Below are 18,531 nucleotides of genomic sequence, written 5' to 3' on the forward strand. Positions count from 1 at the left end.
AAACAATCAGACACAAAGATAGCCTTTTCCCTATTGTCATCACTTTGCTAAACATCCAATGCCCACAGCACTGTTTATGCATAAAGATATTTACCCATGTAGTAGGGCTGTATTGCTATTATCTTTCTCATCTTTCTCATCCTCTTATCTTTCCTACTACCTTCTTCTATTGGTATCTTATGATTTATCATTTGTTTATATCTTATGATTGTATCTTATGATCTATGACTTAACGTTTGTTGTTTGTATGTACACTGAGAGCTTGTGCATCGGACACAAATTCCTTCTGTGTTCAATCACACTTGGCCAATAAAGAATAAAGATTATGAGATAAGACCTCTGCAAAGCTAGAGGAGGGTTATGGTGCATATTGAAGCAAAACCATATTCTTACATTGCTCATCCTATCATATCTTCATACCATCATGACTTCATTGATCCAATTTTTCTTCCATTTCCTACGAGGAAAAGACTAGGGAAATGGGGGGGTGAGTTTCCTTCCTAAATCAGGACCAATCACATTTAATCCTTAAAATTTGTGGTCCATTTTCCATATTCCATATCAAATTCTGAATTTGTTTCTGAACATGATTACACTTAAATTGATATTTGTAACAAAGACAGTAAATTAAGGACAGAAATAACAACAATGACAATGACAATGACAATGACAATGACAATGACAATGACAATGACAATGACAATGACAACGATGACAACAACAACAACAACAACAACAACAACAATAATAATAATAATAATAATAATAATAATAAATATTTCATGTTGGGAAACCATGGTCATTTTTTCTTCTATGTCTAGTTCACCTCATTTCTGAGGGCTCCAAATTTGTGTTTCTAGTACAATAATTTCTGAAATTGTTTCTGAACATGATTACACTTATATTAATATTTGTAACAAAGACTGTAAATTAAGCACATATTTTTTTTTTAAAAAAAATTCAAGTTGGGAAACCATAGTCCTTTTTTCTCCTATGTCTAGCTCACATACGGATCTTCCCCATTGATAGATGGGAAGATACAAGGTGCTTTCTTTCATCGTTTTTTCCCAAATGTTGACCAACAGATCATGGGTATTCTCCAGTTGCTATTGTATTTTAGGTGGTTATGGATTGGACTGATTTCCCAACCAGATAGGAGTGGAGAGAGATTCATACAAAATGCTATTCCTTTGTATTCCAAGAAAGGTATCTGCTTTGACTTCATGGAAGAGATGGCCAAGGAAACATTTGCTGATGATATTGCAGGAGCATTTCAAGACTTTGGTAAAATGTACATGATTATCATGAAGAGCACTGCCAATGTCATTATCATCTATTGTGAAAACCAGGTCACTGTCAATTTTAGAATGTTGCCCTATTTTACAGAATTGGAAGAGATGCCCATCGAGAGAAAAGATAAAGTTTGGATAATGCCAGCCCAGATGGAGTTTACATTGTGGTGGTCTCCCATGAGAAAAATGTGACACACAAGCAGGTATCTCGGGATGGGAGCCTAGAGCTGACTCCGTGACCCTCTTTTATTAGAAATTCATAAAGCTCATTATACAGCATCATAGCAAGGTGGGATTGGGGGTGGTTACATGATCGGGTTGCATACACTCATATTATAGTAGTTACGTAGACCCTTCCCAGGCTGGTACGACCCTTCCCAGGCTGGTACGAGAAAAATCATGTAGGTATTTCTTGGCCTGAGCAGTCGGGACTTTCCAGATGATGTCAACATCCTATTTCCCTGCTGTGGCAAGGCCTACGGATAATTCTAATATGCAAGTATATTTCTATACAACTATTCCCACATCTCCTCCTTTTCTGTTTTGTTGAGATTGGCTTCCTCCAGTTCCAGAAGGGTTTTGGTTTCACTTATCAGGACGTCCTTCCTATTGGAGGGAATAAAACCTTTGCACATTTGCAGAAGGGAGGGGAGACATTGGACACAACAACAAAGCAAAACAAGCAATACGATTATAGATACAATAGTTGGCATAATTGATTTTAACCAAGGACCATCCAGGAGCCATGACCAAAGGGCAGCCCAGATGTCAATGGCACCAGATCCATCAGATGATAAGGGATTGTTTTTGATCATGTTTTCCATATGTTCTATGGTGTGAGTGATGTTATACTGATAATCAGATACATAGGTACAACAATGTGAGTGTATGAGGGCACAAATGCCTCCTTTAGCTGCTAACATAATATCTAAGGCATATCGGTTTTGTAAGACTACCTTCCTGATTTCAACCAGTTCTTTGTTCATCAGCTTCAGCACCTTGATAGTCTCGTTGAACATATGTACTGTCCAGTTATTTAGTAAATGAAGATCCCGATAGTTCATTGCCACCCCGAGATTGGGCAAGATGCCTCTGGATATCTGAGTTTTTAGTGACTGCCGAGTTCCATGTAATGGTCCGATAACAATTGGTATAAGTCCCCATGTACGTGGCATTAGTGGACAGGCCGGCGCTGCTGAAGCAAAAACGGGCTGGCTCTAAAATCCGGGTAGGGACAGCATACATGTGGTTAAGCAGGGCTGTTGTGTAGGGCCACAGGAACGTCCATCCAGTCTCATTGAAAAGCACACTATGAAGCACCAAGCCTGTTTTTCCATCAGAGGAGATGTGCATGCAAATCCAACAGTTAGTTTTATTGAGAAGTAAAGCAACTTTATTCAAATCTCTCACAAATGCATTGCTGGCCCATGTCCCTGGATCACTGGTCACAATGACATGGTTAAGTGACCATATATGGACGAACACAGCGAGCAGAAGTCCATATAATTTCGCCATTGTCGTCGACTGCAGCGTAGCCCCGACCCCAGGTGACAAGAGAGGCCGGGCCTTTCCACGTAGGATCTGGAAGACGGCGATAATAAACTTGCGGTCGTGGAGAGTCTGTAGGAGAAGCAGAAAAGTGCCGACTTGTGGCGGTTGACCCAGGGGTGCCGGAAACATTGAGGAAGTTGAGGGTAAACAAGACAAGGTTCAAGGTATTTTGTATTCCAGGCAAGCTGGGGGTATTTTCCCCTTTCTGTTTTGTATGAGCATCAAGGGCCTTTTTTAGGGTCTGATTCCAAACTTGTGTAAGATGGACCAGCGGTGGCAAAACTGTGCAAAGGCAGCACTAGTATATGCAGGGCCATTGTCCATTTTTAATTGTTTGGGGTTGCCCAGAATACTAAAAGTCCGAATACAATGATTTATTACATGTTTGGTTGCTTCTCCCCTTTGTGGGGATGCCATGATGAATCCTGAATAAGTATCCACGGAAAGGTGCAAATATTTCCATGGGGCAAAGGAAAGGTATTGAGTCACATCCATTTGCCAGATTTCACAAGCTTTGAGACCTCTAGGGTTTACGCCCATAGGGATAGAATGAGCTTGTTGACTACAGGTAGGACATTGTTGTATGATGGCAGTCGCTTCGGCTGCCGTGAGACCAAATTGTTTCGCCAACGCTTTTTTTATTTTGATGAAAATAAGCATGACTGTCCCATGGTGTGATGGGAGACATAACCATGAGTGCAGTTGCAGCAGCATCGGCTTTGTCATTTCCCTCCTGGAGGGGGCCCGGGAAGGGCTGATGACTTCTTATATGGGCCACAAAGAATGGCTGAGTTCTATCAGAAATAAGTTTCTGTAAAGTGAGCATTAAGGTTAATAGATCAGAATCTAACGCAGGAGACAAATAGGAATAATAAATTTGTTTTATAATTTGAGTAACGTACAGACTGCCCAGGATTAAATTGAAAGGTGTATGAGCAAAGTGCTGAAAGGCCAATATAGCAGCAGCAAGCTCAGCCCGCTGCGCAGATGTTTGGGGTGAAGTAATTTTGATGTGCCATTGCCCGTCAAAGTTCCAGGCACAAGCACCATATGTTTTGCTACCATCTGCAAATACCGTAAATGTATCCGGTCTTGTAGTAATTGCTGTAAAGTGAGAAATAAAGCCATAATGTTGGAGTCAATCCTGGGCGTGATATAAGCACCTGGAAGATTAAAAATCAGTTGACACACATACTGAGAGTCAGAGATCAGATTAAAAGGTTGTTGAGAAAAAGTGTGGAAAGCTAAGATAGCCGCAGACAATTAGTGTAAGATTCTTTCCAGATGTCGTCATGAGGATCTTTGTAAGCAATGGCTCCTCTCGTTCGTCCTCCATCAGAAAAAACTGTAAGAGCTTGCGGTAGTGGAGAAGAATAAAGTAATAAGCAAATAGGAAAGGAGGAAGTCATTAAGCAAGCAAACCTAGGATCTTTAGGCAGATGATATGAAATACAGCCTACATAGTCAGTTAAAGCACACTGAAGAGATAAATTATTCTGAAAATAAAAGTGAAAGTCAGATTTTGAGATAGGAAGAACAATATTTATTAAATCAGTTCCATTTCTTCGACAGGCTCGAGTACGCCCCAAGGTTATAATTTCAGCAATAGCTTGGATAAAGGGTAAAACATTTTTAGATGGTAATGAGACAAATAAAGCCATTCAATACAATATACTTTTTGCTGTTCTAAAACTCCCAATATTCCTGTGGGTAGTTTATTAGTAGGAAATATTAACAAAGATCACTGACAATCTCTATGAGGGATTCAATCCACAAACTGAATACTCAAGATGTTATTATTTTTCTCAACTGTAGCAAATACTACAGATGGAACTATAATTAAATCTCCTGGCTTTTTTCCTTTAGTCAATAACTCAAATAATGGACTAAGTAAATTCGTGGGTAAAGAAAAATATGAGCGGACCCAATTAATAGTACCCAGAAATTCTTGCAAATTTACTAAGGAAATAACTTTGGGTAACTTTTCTGAAGGCTTGATAAGCACATTCAGAAGAAGCTTGCAAAGTTGCAGCCGGCAGACACACAGAAAGCATTTCAGCAATTTCTTTTATATTCCCCCCCCCCTTTTTCTAACTGTTTCTTTAAATTCTGCCTGATGGGGGTGTAACTATCTCCTTCAGAAGGAACTGGTGGTTCAATTAAAGATAGTTTAGAGGAGAGAGGTATTTTTTCCTGCCTAATTGTCTCAACTCTTCCACATGAGTTTTCTGAGCTGCAGACATTCCACCTCCCATACTTACGAGAAGAAGAGTCAGTCGCCAGCGACGTCGTCGGGTGCACCGTGCCTATTCCAGGCGATAAGTAGAGGGTCGGCAGGGACGTATTCCCTTGCGGAATCACATCTAGATGTATCCATTTCACGAGATCACGTTGGGGTCACCAGATGTGGTGGTCTCCCATGAGAAAAATGAGACACACAAGCAGGTATCTCGGGATGGGAGCCTAGAGCTGACTCCGTGACCCTCTTTTATTAGAAATTCATAAAGCTCATTATACAGCATCATAGCAAGGTGGGATTGGGGGTGGTTACATGATCGGGTTGCATACACTCATATTATAGTAGTTACGTAGACCCTTCCCAGGCTGGTACGACCCTTCCCAGGCTGGTACGAGAATAATCATGTAGGTATTTCTGGGCCTGAGCAGTCGGGACTTTCCAGATGATGTCAACATCCTATTTCCCTGCTGTGGCAAGGCCTACGGATAATTCTAATATGCAAGTATATTTCTATACAACTATTCCCACATTACATCCCTTCCCTTTCAAAAAACCAGGGGTATGGAAGTGTTCCATGGTGTTATAACTTTTGCAATTTCTTCCAAGGAGATTTCTGGATTCGATAAATTCCTTCAGATGAGAAACCCAAATTCAGAAGTGGAAGACCATTTAATGAGAGTGTTTTGGGAACAGGCTTTTGAATGTTCTTTTCCTAAAGATAATTTAGATGAAGACACTGGAACGATGTGCACTGGAGAAGAGAAGTTAGAGAATTTACCTAGGTCTGTGTTTGACACCATCCTGACTGGGCAGAGTTACAGCATCTATAATGCAGTCTATGGTGTGGCACATGCTTTACAAGCCATGCTTTCTCCCAAGTCCAAACACAGAGCAAGGACAGAAGTTGGGAGAGAAACATTGTTGACTCAAAAAGTATGGCAGGTAAAAAAAAATGAACAAACATTTCCCACTGCTCTTTTGTATGATGCAATGAGCCATTATGTAACACAGTCAATGAGAACAGTGAAGTGTTCTCATTGACTACATTGGGGATAATTTTCAGTCTCCTGCCAAAACATTTTCCCCATCATTTAGTGACTTAGAGAAACTTTTGTGGTTGTGAATAGATAAAAATGCTACAACAATAGGAAAGAAAAGTTGAGATGCAGCAGCACTGGCATGATTGGCAGTAGTTCAAAATGTCTGTGGCAGAGAAGAAGTATGAATGAGGTGGAGGAACAATAATTATATTAATGAAGCACATCCTATGAAATCAATATCCCAAACTGAATACAATCTTTCTATCTATCTATCTATCTATCTATCTATCTATCTATCTATCTATCTATCTATCTATCTATCATCTATCTATCTATCTATCTATCTATCTATCTATCATCTATCTATCTATCTATCTATCTATCTATCTATCTATCTATCTATCTATCTATCATCTACCTACCTTTCTTTCTTTTTCTTTTTTCTGTTTATTACTTTTTCCATTAATTGTCATTCTTTGCTTCTGTTTAGCTCCATCACTATTTGAGAACCATCTCATTTAATAACACTGCAGGAGAGAAAATTTCTTTTAATGAAAATGGGGATCTAGAGACTGGATTTGACATTATCAATTGGGTCACATTCCCAAACCAGACATTTGCTAAAGTCAAAGTTGGAAAAATTGACCCAACAGCTTCTCCAGATAAGTGGTTTACCATTTCTGCAGAAGACATCATCTGGCCTGCCATCTTTAACCAGGTATTTCCTGCTCAGATTTCAACCTGTGGACAAATAGTCCTCGACTTACGATCACAATTGAGCCCAAAATTTCTGTGGTTAGGTGAGACATTTGATAAGTGACTTTTACCCCATTTTATGACCTTCCTTGCCAGAGTCATTAAGTGTATCACAGCAATTGATAAATTAGTAACTTGGCTGTTATGCGAATCTGGCTTCCCCATTGACTTTTCTTGTCAAAAGATTGCAAAAGGTGATCACATGACCTTGGGACACAGCAATGGTCATAAGTATAAACCAGTTGCCAAGCATCTAAATTTTTATCACATGGTCATGGGATGCTACAAAGGTTATAACTGTGAAAAATGGTCATAAGTCTTTTTTTTCAGTGCCAATGTAACTTTGAATGGCCATTAAATGAACCGTTGTAAATTGAGGACTATCTGTACATTGTTTCCCTTCCATTCTTGCTTTTGACATTATAAATTTGAATTGATCTTGTCCTTCACATTGTCTGGTTGAAAACTGCAAAGATGAAGGAACAATGGGGTAGGTAGCATTCAGGAGTAGAATGATGAAATGATGCTTAAAACAAAATGAATCAATCAAGGAATAATGAAATGCTGAATACAAAAATCAAAACTGTACTGGTTGCATGGTTGGATGTTTGGTTGGGTGGGTGGGAGGATGGATGTTGTAGTAACAAGTTATAGTAAATGTTGCTTTCATTTCTTGATAGGTTCAACCTCTTTCTTTGTGCAATGACAGTTGCTGTCCAGGCTACAGGAAGATGAAAATAGAAGGGAAGCCATTTTGCTGTTACAATTGCCTTCCATGTGCAAAAGGGAAAATTTCAAACCAGATGGGTAAGAGTTGTCTTGTGCAAGACTAAGTTATTCAGTCTTCTTAACTGTGATTCAAAATGCTAATATTTAAAACCTCCTGGAACTGACTAATCTGGTGACGAAGTCAATGATATTGCTACATAAATACTAAAAGTGAAAAGATATTTCACAGCATCTAAAAATAAATATCCAATTTGATTTGTTCTAATTTTTTCTCCAAATTATGACTTCTGATTAATGCTTATTTTGTAAGATGACATATCTTCCGTTGATGTCTGTGTGTAAAAGTGGAAAAAGATAAAACTGGTATCCATTTGCTGATTTTAGGAGCTTAATTCCTAAAATAAAATACCATGAAATATATATTTCTCCCCTCCTCCAAAAACTAAACATGTTTTTTCACTTTGTTTAGGAAATACCTTAATGATAAAAATATTGTTCATTCAATTCATTATTAGATTTTACAATAAGAGAGTCCGTACAACCAACCAGAAATAAATTTCAGAAGATCTGGCATGTTTACAAAAAGGCACTAAATATAAACAGGCATTACTTAATTAGGAATAAATGAATCCATGTACTAAGGAAGTACATCTGGTGGGACCTAGAAGAAGGGCCCTTTGAAAGATCATCCACACAGAGATTAGACTTGTCCCCAAATTGACACTCTTTTGCAAGGCCCTAAAGACATGGTTCCGCCAACAGATCTAGGGAACTAGAGTGGTATGCAGCCTTTTAAGAGGCTCGTTTGATGTGTGTTGTTGCCAAGGGGATGTGGGTTACTGTTTATACTTCATTTATATTGGATTTTTAAAGTTGTTTATAAGCTGCCCAGAATCACTGAAAATGAATGGGTAGCCATATAAATTTTCTAAATAAATAAATGAACCCTATTAATTAACTCTCAATCCCACTATCAGAGTGTTTCGAGAAATTGGCCATCAACTTTTCTTTTTCCAGATGCAGTTGATTGCTTCCAATGTCCAGAAGATCAATATCCAAACAAGGCTCAAACTCTTTGCATTCTAAAAGAAATAACCTTCTTGTCTTACAATGAGCCACTGGGACTCACCTTGACCACTGTTAGTCTTTTCTTTTCTGTCATCACCATTGTGGTGCTGGGAATCTTCATTAAAAAGCAGGACACCCCCATTGTCAAAGCCAACAACAGGAACCTCACTTACACCCTTCTCATTGCCCTTCTGCTCTCCTTCCTTTGCGCTTTCCTCTTCATTGGGCAACCTGACCAAGTGAAATGTCTCATGAGACAAACTGCTTTCGGCATCATTTTCTCCATAGCCCTTTCTTGTATTTTGGGTAAAACAACCATAGTTGTTCTTGCTTTCATGGCTACTAAGCCTGGCTCCAAAATGCGGAAATGGGTGGGGAGAAGGATGGCTATTTTTATTGTCCTTTCTTGCTCCTTGACTCAACTCTTGATCTGTTTAGTGTGGCTGGCAATTTCTCCCCCATTCCCAGATGCTGACATGCACTCCATGGCTGAAGAAATTGTCCTAGAATGTAATGAAGGTTCAGCCACCATGTTTTACCTTGTCCTTGGCTTTATGGGGTTCTTGGCTTCTATTAGCTTCACAGTGGCCTTTTTTGCCAGGAAGTTACCTGACAGCTTTAATGAAGCCAAATTTATCACCTTTAGCATGTTGGTCTTCTGTAATGTCTGGATATCATTTGTTCCAACCTACTTGAGTACGAAGGGCAAATATATGGTGGCTGTGGAGATTTTCTCCATTTTGGCTTCTGCAGCTGGATTACTGGGCTGCATATTTTTCCCCAAATGCTACATCATTATTTTGAGACCTGATTTAAACACAAAGGGACGTTTAATAAAGAAATAAATTTGAATATGGAGTTTAATCTGCTCATTATTCATTTTAAGTTTCTCCCTATTAGAGCACAACTTTCAGGTATTGTTACATGCTCGAGCTTGTTGAATCTCAAATCGGTACAATAAATGTAAACATATGTACACCATCTTTTATCAAATATATCCGACACATAGTAAGGAGGAGAATTCAGGTCTTTAGCCAGGAAAGACCTAACATGTTCTATCAAGTGAACTAACTCTCATTCCCTTGAGGACAATTGCTACTTAGAGGGGCAGATAAAGTTTTCCATAAGTAACGTGATTGGTTTAAGAACTTTATGCTGACAGAAATCCTAAAAATCTTGATTACCTACAGCATTACATTTTGAAGAGACAAAACTCACAATTTCTTTTCCTTTGTTCTTCTGAATTGGCAGATATTTTTCAAGTAATTTGTTGACCTAGAGACTTAATATGGTCTAGATCAGTGATGGCTAAGCTTTTTGCCATCGCGTGCCAGGAGGGGTGAGTGGGGTGTGTGTGTCACGTGCACGTGTGCCCACACCCATAATTCTATGTGTGCCATGCATACGCATGTGACCCGCCCCCGCTCCCGCCACGCAATGGCCCAGTAGGCTCATTTTTCCCTCTCATCTGGCTCCAGAGCCTTTCTAGGAATCTGGGGAGGGTGGAAACAGCCTTCCCCACCCCCCGGAGGCCCTCCGGAGATTGAAAATGGTCTGTTTGCCAACTTCCTGTCCCACCGGAAGTTTGCAAATGGGCTGTTTCTGGCCTCCAGGTGGGGTGGAGAAGGCCATTTTTGCCCTCCCCAGACTCCTAAAAGGCTCTGGAGGCTGGGGACAGCAAAAAAATGGGCCTTCCCCACTACCACCATCCAAGGCCCTCCAGAGGCGGGAAACAGCCTGTTTCCCTACTTCTGGTGGGCCCAGAAGGCCGTGCCGGAGTTGAGCTCACATGCCCAGTGATATGGCTAGCATTCTAGGCTTCATAAACAGAGGGTTAGACTCAAGATCACGTGAAGTGTTAATACCACTTTATAATGTCTTGGTAAACTAATCAAGGAGAAAAGCAACTTAGAACAAAGAAGAAATTTCCTGATGGAACAATTGATCAGTGGAACAACTTGCCTCCAGAAGTTGTGAATGCTCCAGCACTGGCAAATTTTAAGAAAATGTTGGATAACCATTTGTCTGACATGGTGTAGGGTTTCCTGTCTAAGCAGTGGGTTGGAATAGAAGACCTCCAAGGTCCCTTCCAACTCTGTTTCTATTCTATTCTATTCTATTCTATTCTATTCTATTCTATTCTATTCTATTCTATTCTATTCTATTCTATTCTATTCTATTCTATTCTATTCTATTCTATTCTATTCTATTCTATAGAATCCACTTCTGTATATTGGTTATACTTCATCACATGGCAACCAAAGAGCCCACCTAGCAGACTCATCTAGCTGTTAAAGAGGAACCAAAACCATATGAATACTGTAGCACACCACATAACAGGAACCCAGGGCAGGATCTCTCCCCAAATCACCACTGACTGGAATGTACCCAGGGGAAAAGGTGGCAAAGCAGCATAACACAATGCTGCCCATTCTAATCATCTGAGTTGATACAGAACGGAAGAATGGTTGCTTGTTTTGAAAAGCACATTGATCTTAAAAATGGGGGCCTGACCTCAAAGACCTAAGGATCTATCCATTTCTTCTGGCTCCATGGGTTCAAATGATTCCCAGATATTGGGACAAGACTCCTCCGAAGTCATCACCCCCCACCTGGACCTGTAATAAGGCCGACTGCAACCATGAACATATTTCAGCAAGTTTTGTCTGATAGATGCAAATTTGATTTGAAGTCTCATCTTTGAATCTTATTCCAAATAGTGAACAGTGCTTCAGATGAACCATGCAGCATGAACAACCCCCCAACTCCCCCTGAAACCCATCCAGATCCAGTTCAGTAAACATGGGGTGGAACAATCTAATGGGCACATTCTCCCTGAAGTGGTGGTAGAGAATTTCATAATAATAAGGGCACGAGCTGACTATGATAAGGGAATCACAAAGATAGCCCTCAATTCCATATCAGAGAGCTACAGGAACACCAGATCCAGTGGGTGGCCATTGCCCTATTCAGGCTCTGGATGATCTGGGATAGACCTATGGCTGTCATGATGTCCTTTGACTTCTGACCCTCATTGTACTCCACTCTTAGAGAAGGCCGATTGAAGTCTCCCATGAAATGGGAGCATCTACTGGTGAATTTCAAAATAAAAATAGATACCAATAAAATTACATTAATTGGGGCATCAGTAGGTTAAATGTTTTTGAATATTTATTTCAAAGAAAAACAGTAAACTAGCTCTGTAAGTGCATAGTGTAAACTACACTATAACTAAATTACACAAGAGAATGTAGCATATATACCAAAAATAATTCAATAACAATTTAATCTGATACATTGGGTTAAGTGATGTAGGGCTTGATCTAATTTCAGACAAGTTCAAGCCTCTGTTAAGAGATACCTGCATTCTTTCTCTTTCTCCCTTCCTTTTTCTTTTTTTTTCTCTTTCTTTCTTTGTCTCTTTCTTTCTTCTCTCTCTTTCTTTCTTTCTTTCTCCCTCCCTTTCTCCTTTCTCCCTTTCTGTGAAGAACCCCAGAAGGTCTTTGGTAGGAGGAAGAAAAGCCAGACATTTTGAAACGTTTTGTAGCTTACCCTGAGCAAGGATAGCTAGTGCAGGCACTTACAATAAGCTCTCAACTCAAGTTCAGTGAATTTAGGGATCCCCAAACAGTGAGGATGAAGTGTGAGTAAAAGGGTTTACCCTTCCCTCCCTCCATCCCCACCACCTCTCTTTCTTTCTTTCTCCCTCCCTTTCTCCTTCTCATCTGGCATTCTTAGAGCTCCACTATTGATTAGCTTAGCCTGAGCAAGGATAGTTAGCAGCCAGCCTATTACAATAAGCTCTCAACTCAAGCTCAGTGCACGTGGAAATCTCCCTAAACAGTGAGGATTTCTTTGTTTCTTTCTCCCTTGCACCCCCCACAGCCCGTTTTTGCTTCCAGGGGGCTGCAGGGAGTCTTGCTAGGCACCCCCACACGGCCCATTTTGGCCTTAGCAAGCCTCCCTGCAGCCCCTGGAAGCCAAAACGGGTTGCAGGAAAAAAGCCATTTTTTTCCTCACTCGAGTATAAGCCGAGGGGGGCTTTTTTCAGCATAAAAAAATGTGTTGAAAAACTCAGCTTATACTCAAGTATATACGGTATTTGTAGTTTCAATATTAGCATTTTGAACTGTAAGGTCCGGCTATACGCTTAAGCTCTCAGTGAACCAAAAAGAAAGACTTAAACGGAGGCTTGAATAAGAATCAACATTTAATCTTTGATCAAAGACAAAAGGCTGGGTAAAACCATTCCAAACACATACAAAGAGATATGTGAAGTGGTTCGGGAATAACGAGAGGCACAAGCAGGCTAGTGACAACAGCTCTTTAAGACTTCAGCAAAAACTCAGAGGCTGCAGCCCTCCTTATATATAATCCTGGAGGGACTGTCAGCCAATCAGAAACTCAGGCAGGTTTGAAACTCCCGCTGACAAGTATCAATACATAACACCCCTCCCTTCCCAGAAGGCACTAACACTCAAATATTTACATAAGTACACACAAAATCTCGCAGGTGCCCTGGCCGAGTTCTCGTCCTAGTTGACCTGCGCAGTTCAGTGTTTGGTGGGGCGTCGAGCTGGTCAGAGGGACTTTCTGTCTCTCCCGGCTCCGCCAATGGAACCTCCTGGATTTTGTCTGGGGCGTGGTTATCCCCGGTTGGGAGTGGCGACTCGCTGGGGCAGCGCTGGAACCAGGGCTTGTCAGCTAAGTATTCTCTCGAACCCAGGCTTGAGTTAGCTGTTTTGGGAAAGTTATTGTAGTTAGGTTCGGAGATGTCTAAGTTGATGTTTGCTTCGCCGACTATTCTTTTTCTAAGTTGGTCTATGTGGCGTTTCCAGAGTCTGTCCACCCCTACGTCTACCGTGTATGATTTTGGGCCCGTTATGCCCACTATGGTTCCTGCAACCCATAGAGGTCCGCTAGCATAATTGCGAGCGAACACCGGGGACCCCACCTGGAACTGTCTTAGTCCGGTGGTCTCTCCCTTGAAATTCTCGTGTGTGTAATTGGGGTGAAGCCTGTCTAACATGCACCGAAGCTTCCTACCCATGAGGAGTTCGGCTGGGCTTCTCCCTGTGGCCGTGCATGGTGTGGCATGCTGGACGGCTAGAAATTGGTCTATCCTGGCCTGCCAGTCCCCGTTATCTAGCCTGGACAATGCTTCTTTGGCCGTTCTTACGAAATGTTCAGCCAAGCCATTAGAAGCCGGATGGAACGGGGCCGATAGGGCATGGCGGATGCCCAGCCCGGCCAGGTAGCCCTCAAACAGGGTCGCTGTGAATTGAGGGCCGTTGTCAGATACCAGAGTATCCGGTAGGCCATGTGTGGCAAATAGCTTGCGAAGGACTTTGATGACTGCCTCGGCTGTGGTGGAGGGCATTAGTATTATTTCGAGCCATTTCGAGAAGGCATCGACTACGATTAAAAATGTTTGCCCATGGAAGGGGCCGGCAAAATCAATATGGATCCTCCCCCATGGTCCTTTTGGTTTCTCCCACTCTCGAATGGGCGCTATCGGGGGATCGGGCCGAGACTCCTGACAGGGTCTGCACTTCCCCACCCACTCGGATATGACTTGAGCCATGTTGGGCCACCAGACATAACTGCGGGCTAAACTTTTCATTCGGACAATCCCTGGATGCCCCTCGTGCAGTAACTCCAGGACCCTCGTTCTCAGTTTCGTTGGTATTACCACCCTATCACCCCACAACAAACAACCCCCTTGCATAAATAATTCGTTACGTTTGTTAACATAGCCCTGGTACTCCCCACCGACCGCCTTGACTGGCCACCCCTTAAGGACCCAACCCATTACAGTACGAATTACAGGGTCCCTAGCAGAGGCTTTCGCCACCTCACAAGAGGAGATAGGTCCCAAAGTCATGGTGTCGATCAGTAGAACGGGGGTCTCCGGCGTGGGGTTGACCAGTAAGTCGGGGAGGGGGCAGCGGCTGAGGGCATCCGCGTGGCCCAAGGTCCGTCCGGGTCGATGGACAAGCTGGTATGAATAGGCCGACAGGAAAATGGCCCACCTGGTCAACCGTGGGGACAGGGCGGTGGGGGTGGGCTTGTCACCGGCCAAGAGTCCAAGCAGGGGCCGGTGGTCAGTCACAAGTTCAAATTGGCGGCCATAGAGATATTCATGGAATTTTTTAACCCCCGCAATTGCAGCCAGAGCCTCTCTGTCCAACTGACTATAGTTCCGCTCTGCGCTTGACAGGGTGCGAGAGTAAAATGCAATAGGCGCCTCTAGGCCGTTTGGTAGTCTATGGCCTAGGACGGCACCAACTCCTACGGGGGAGGCGTCACAAACCAACACAAGTGGTAGCGCCACGTTGTATTGTATTAAGAAGCTATCTTCGGATAGAAGTCTCTTTACAGCCTAGAAAGCGGCTGCTTGGGCTTTTCCCCAAACCCAAGGTACATTTTTACCTAAAAGTTCGTGTAAGGGATCTGCAACTGTGGCCTTGTCCTTCAAAAACATTGAATAAAAATTGAGCAGTCCAAGGAAGGCTTGGAGCTCCGCTTTGGTTTTGGGGGCTGGTGCGTTTTTGATTGCTCTCACTTTACTTTCGGTGGGGTGGATGCCTGTGCCATCCACCCTGTACCCCAAAAATTTGACGGAGGGGACAGCGATCATGCATTTATTTTTCTTTAATTTAAGTCCCGCTTCCCTAAATCTGGATAGGACATTCCTCACTCTGTCCCCTAGTTGACGTTCATCCTGAGCGCTGATTAAAACATCGTCAAAATAGGGCACCACCCCCGGGAGCCCTTGCAAGAGGCGCTCCATGGTGCTTTGAAAAAGGCCGGGTGCGACACTCACCCCAAACTGGAGCCTGGTGCATTTGAATGCACCCCTATGAGTTACAATTGTCTGTGCCTCTGCCGTGGCGTCATCAACTGGTAATTGTTGGTAGGCCTGAGCTAGGTCTAATTTCGCAAAAATTTTGCCGGGCCCCAGGGAGTGTAGTAGATGATGCACGATCGGCACCGGATAGGCGCTCGGCTGCAAAGCCTTGTTGATTGTGCACTTGTAGTCGGCGCAAATTCTGATTGAGCCATCAGATTTAACTGGGGTCACTATGGGGGTCTCCCATTTCGCGTGGTCAACGGGGACCAGCACCCCTTGTTTAATTAATTTGTCCAGTTCCGCATTGATCTTTGGTTTTAATGCGAAAGGCACCCATCTGGCTTTAAGTCTTATTTGGGCTACGTTGGGGTCTAGGTTTAGGGAGATAGGGGTCCCCACATACTTGCCCAACGTGTCCCTGAAGACGTCTTGGAACTCGTTCAGGAGGCTCTCCTTCAGTGACGGCTCGGACATTTGGTGGACGCTGGTGAAGCCCATGCCAAGGGCTCGGAACCACCCCATGCATAGAAGACTGGGTAGCTGCTTTGACACGATGGTCAGCGGCAGGTCTTTTTCGTAGTCTCCGTAGGTGACTCGGAACGTGCCCACGCCTTCGAGGGGGACCCGGTTCCCCTGGTAGTCTAGGATGCGTAGTCTTTGCTTGGATAGCTGGTCCTTCCGGAACGATGGCAGGAGGGTCTTCAGGGTTGCCCACGACATTAGGGAGAGAGCTGATCCGGTGTCGATCTCCATCGAGCATGGTTTGCCGTTGATTTCGACCACCGTGCTGACTTTGTCCTTGATCGCCGTGCTGGCCTGGTCTATGTGTACGCTGCGGCCATCTCGCGGTTCAAATTCGCGCCGTTTCTTCGCGCCGCCTTCTCTCATTGGATGCTTCTGGCGCGTTGATTCTGGTTGGCTACGGCGCTCACGTGGTTGGTGTTTTCTGGGCAGAATGGCTCTACAGACTCGCGCCAAGTGCCCTTTTCTCTCGCAACGCCTGCAAATAGACTCTCTGTATTTGCAGGACAGTCTATCATGGTGCCCGCCACAGCTGGGGCAGTTGCGCCGGGGGCTGCCTGTGTCTTTTCTGTGGTGCTCTGTTCGGAAAACGTCCTCATCAGACTCGGACTCCGAGCTGGATCCGGCGTCTTCCCTGTGCACTGGTGTGGACTTGGGGCTGTCTTTGCTGGTCAGCGGACGCTGCAGCGTTTCTGCGGCTTTTGTTGAAGCTTCATGAGCCCTGGCCTCGTCTAGGGCTCCAGCAAGCGTTAAATCAGGCTTGGCGAGTAGACACCTTTGTAGCCTTATGTCTCGAACCCCACAGATTAGTTGCTCAAGCAACGCATCGTCCAAGTCCCTATAGTCGCAGTGTGTTGCGGCTTTTCGCAGGCTCGCCATGTATACGCTGACCGGTTCTCCCTCTCGTTGTACGCGCTGTCTGAGTTGGCATCGTTGCACGAACTTGGAGGGCACGGGAGCGTAGTGAGCCCGGAGAGTTGCCATCAGGGTGTCCCAGGAAACGGTCTGGACCGGCGTTGGCTCACAAAGTGACTCCGCCATCTCGAACACGTCCGGTCCGCAGTGGCTTAGGAAGAGGGCTCTCTTCCGATTAGTGGAGAGCCCTTGCATGTCGCTGGCTTCGAGCGAGCATTCAAACCTCGTTAGGTACAAGACCCATTTTTCGCGGGTCGGATCAAAAGGCTTGGGCGGAACGTAGGCAGACATGTTCGGTATGCCTCCTGTAGTTCGCCTCGTCGCCTAGCTGAAGCTCGTGGTCTCACTGGTTCACCTCTTGTGGCCTCAATCCCACCTTCGTCGCCAATGAAGTGGTTCGGGAATAACGAGAGGCACAAGCAGGCTAGTGACAACAGCTCTTTAATATACAGTGAGACTTCAGCAAAAACTCAGAGGCTGCAGCCCTCCTTATATACAATCCTGGAGGGACTGTCAGCCAATCAGAAACTCAGGCAGGTTTGAAACTCCCGCTGGCAAGTATCAATACATAACAATATGTATATGGGAGGGCTCACATCTTCAGAGAAGATGTAACCACATTTTATACCTTTAAAGCAACAGTTAGATCCCTAATTCTGGCCCCTTAATTTATGTTTGTGTATTCTTTGTTGCCCTGCAAAGGAATCTAAACTTCTAATTAGTCTTATCTTTGTTTACTTAATTGGCCACTTAGCCCCTGGCTCCTGAAGACAAGATCTTATCCAGATCAAACATAAATTAGGACTGAGGTGTAAATTATCCCTTTGTTGATGGCTGTAGATACGTACCATGGCAAAGAGATTGATATGAGTTCAGGTCAAATGGCAGGGACATACGTTTGACAAATACCAGATACATTTCAGAGGCCTAATGACAATATGTTTGTAACAGGAGATACAAATAGAAAGGAATAATATATGTGATACAAATACAAAAGCACAATATATATGTTACAGGAATCTAATGATTACAGAATAACAAGCTTTTACTAAATCTAGTATATCAGTATTTTATATTCTAGTATTATTTATTATATCCTTATTATTGTTTCCCTTCATTCCACTCTTTTTATTTAAATGATGGAATGCTTTCCATCATGCTGTAAAAGAGGTACATATTTAGTAGAAATTGTTTTAAGGATCATGAGATTTGCAGGCTTTTGACGAGAAGTGGTTGACACTGAGGATGCTATAACTGTAATCCCAGAAATAGTCGATGTGACTATTTTTTGGATTAAAGGAATGAGGCAAGGGAGAAAAAGGAGACTCCCAAAGGCCAATAGCACCATGAACCCAATTCGTTTCCAGTCAGAGAAGATACTGCCGAACCAGTTAAAATCTACCACTCCAGTCCATTTCTGGACAGGGACATGTGCGAGTTTTCTCATCCTGGCAGTAAGCTCCTCTATGACCTTACCATTATCATCAATTTCTAAACAACAATTAGTGAGATTGAATTTTCCACAAACTCCTCCTTCTTGAGCAAGTAAATAATCAAGGGCAAGAC

The 18,531-nt window shown here is 43.1% G+C and overlaps 2 protein-coding genes across 2 annotated transcripts in view; one reads left to right on the forward strand and one right to left on the reverse strand.

Moving 5' to 3' along the window:
• Positions 1-9,520, forward strand: part of LOC139317483 (vomeronasal type-2 receptor 26-like) — a 36,244-nt gene extending 26,724 nt beyond the window's left edge. Inside the window, exons 4-8 of the mRNA XM_070944551.1 lie at positions 1,002-1,453; positions 5,616-6,024; positions 6,613-6,840; positions 7,559-7,685; positions 8,625-9,520. Of these exons, the coding sequence (XP_070800652.1) occupies positions 1,002-1,453; positions 5,616-6,024; positions 6,613-6,840; positions 7,559-7,685; positions 8,625-9,520 (2,112 nt within the window). The remainder of the gene's footprint in view (positions 1-1,001; positions 1,454-5,615; positions 6,025-6,612; positions 6,841-7,558; positions 7,686-8,624) is intronic.
• LOC139317741 (vomeronasal type-2 receptor 26-like) overlaps positions 1-18,531 on the reverse strand; it is a 70,160-nt gene that overhangs the window by 33,614 nt on the left and 18,015 nt on the right. The gene's annotated exons all lie outside the window — the stretch shown is intronic.

The sequence above is a fragment of the Pituophis catenifer genome, unplaced genomic scaffold, assembly GCF_029215685.1.
Source record: "Pituophis catenifer annectens isolate HBS135680 unplaced genomic scaffold, rPitCat1.0.hap2 SCAF_5, whole genome shotgun sequence".
Lineage (NCBI taxonomy): Eukaryota > Metazoa > Chordata > Lepidosauria > Squamata > Colubridae > Pituophis > Pituophis catenifer.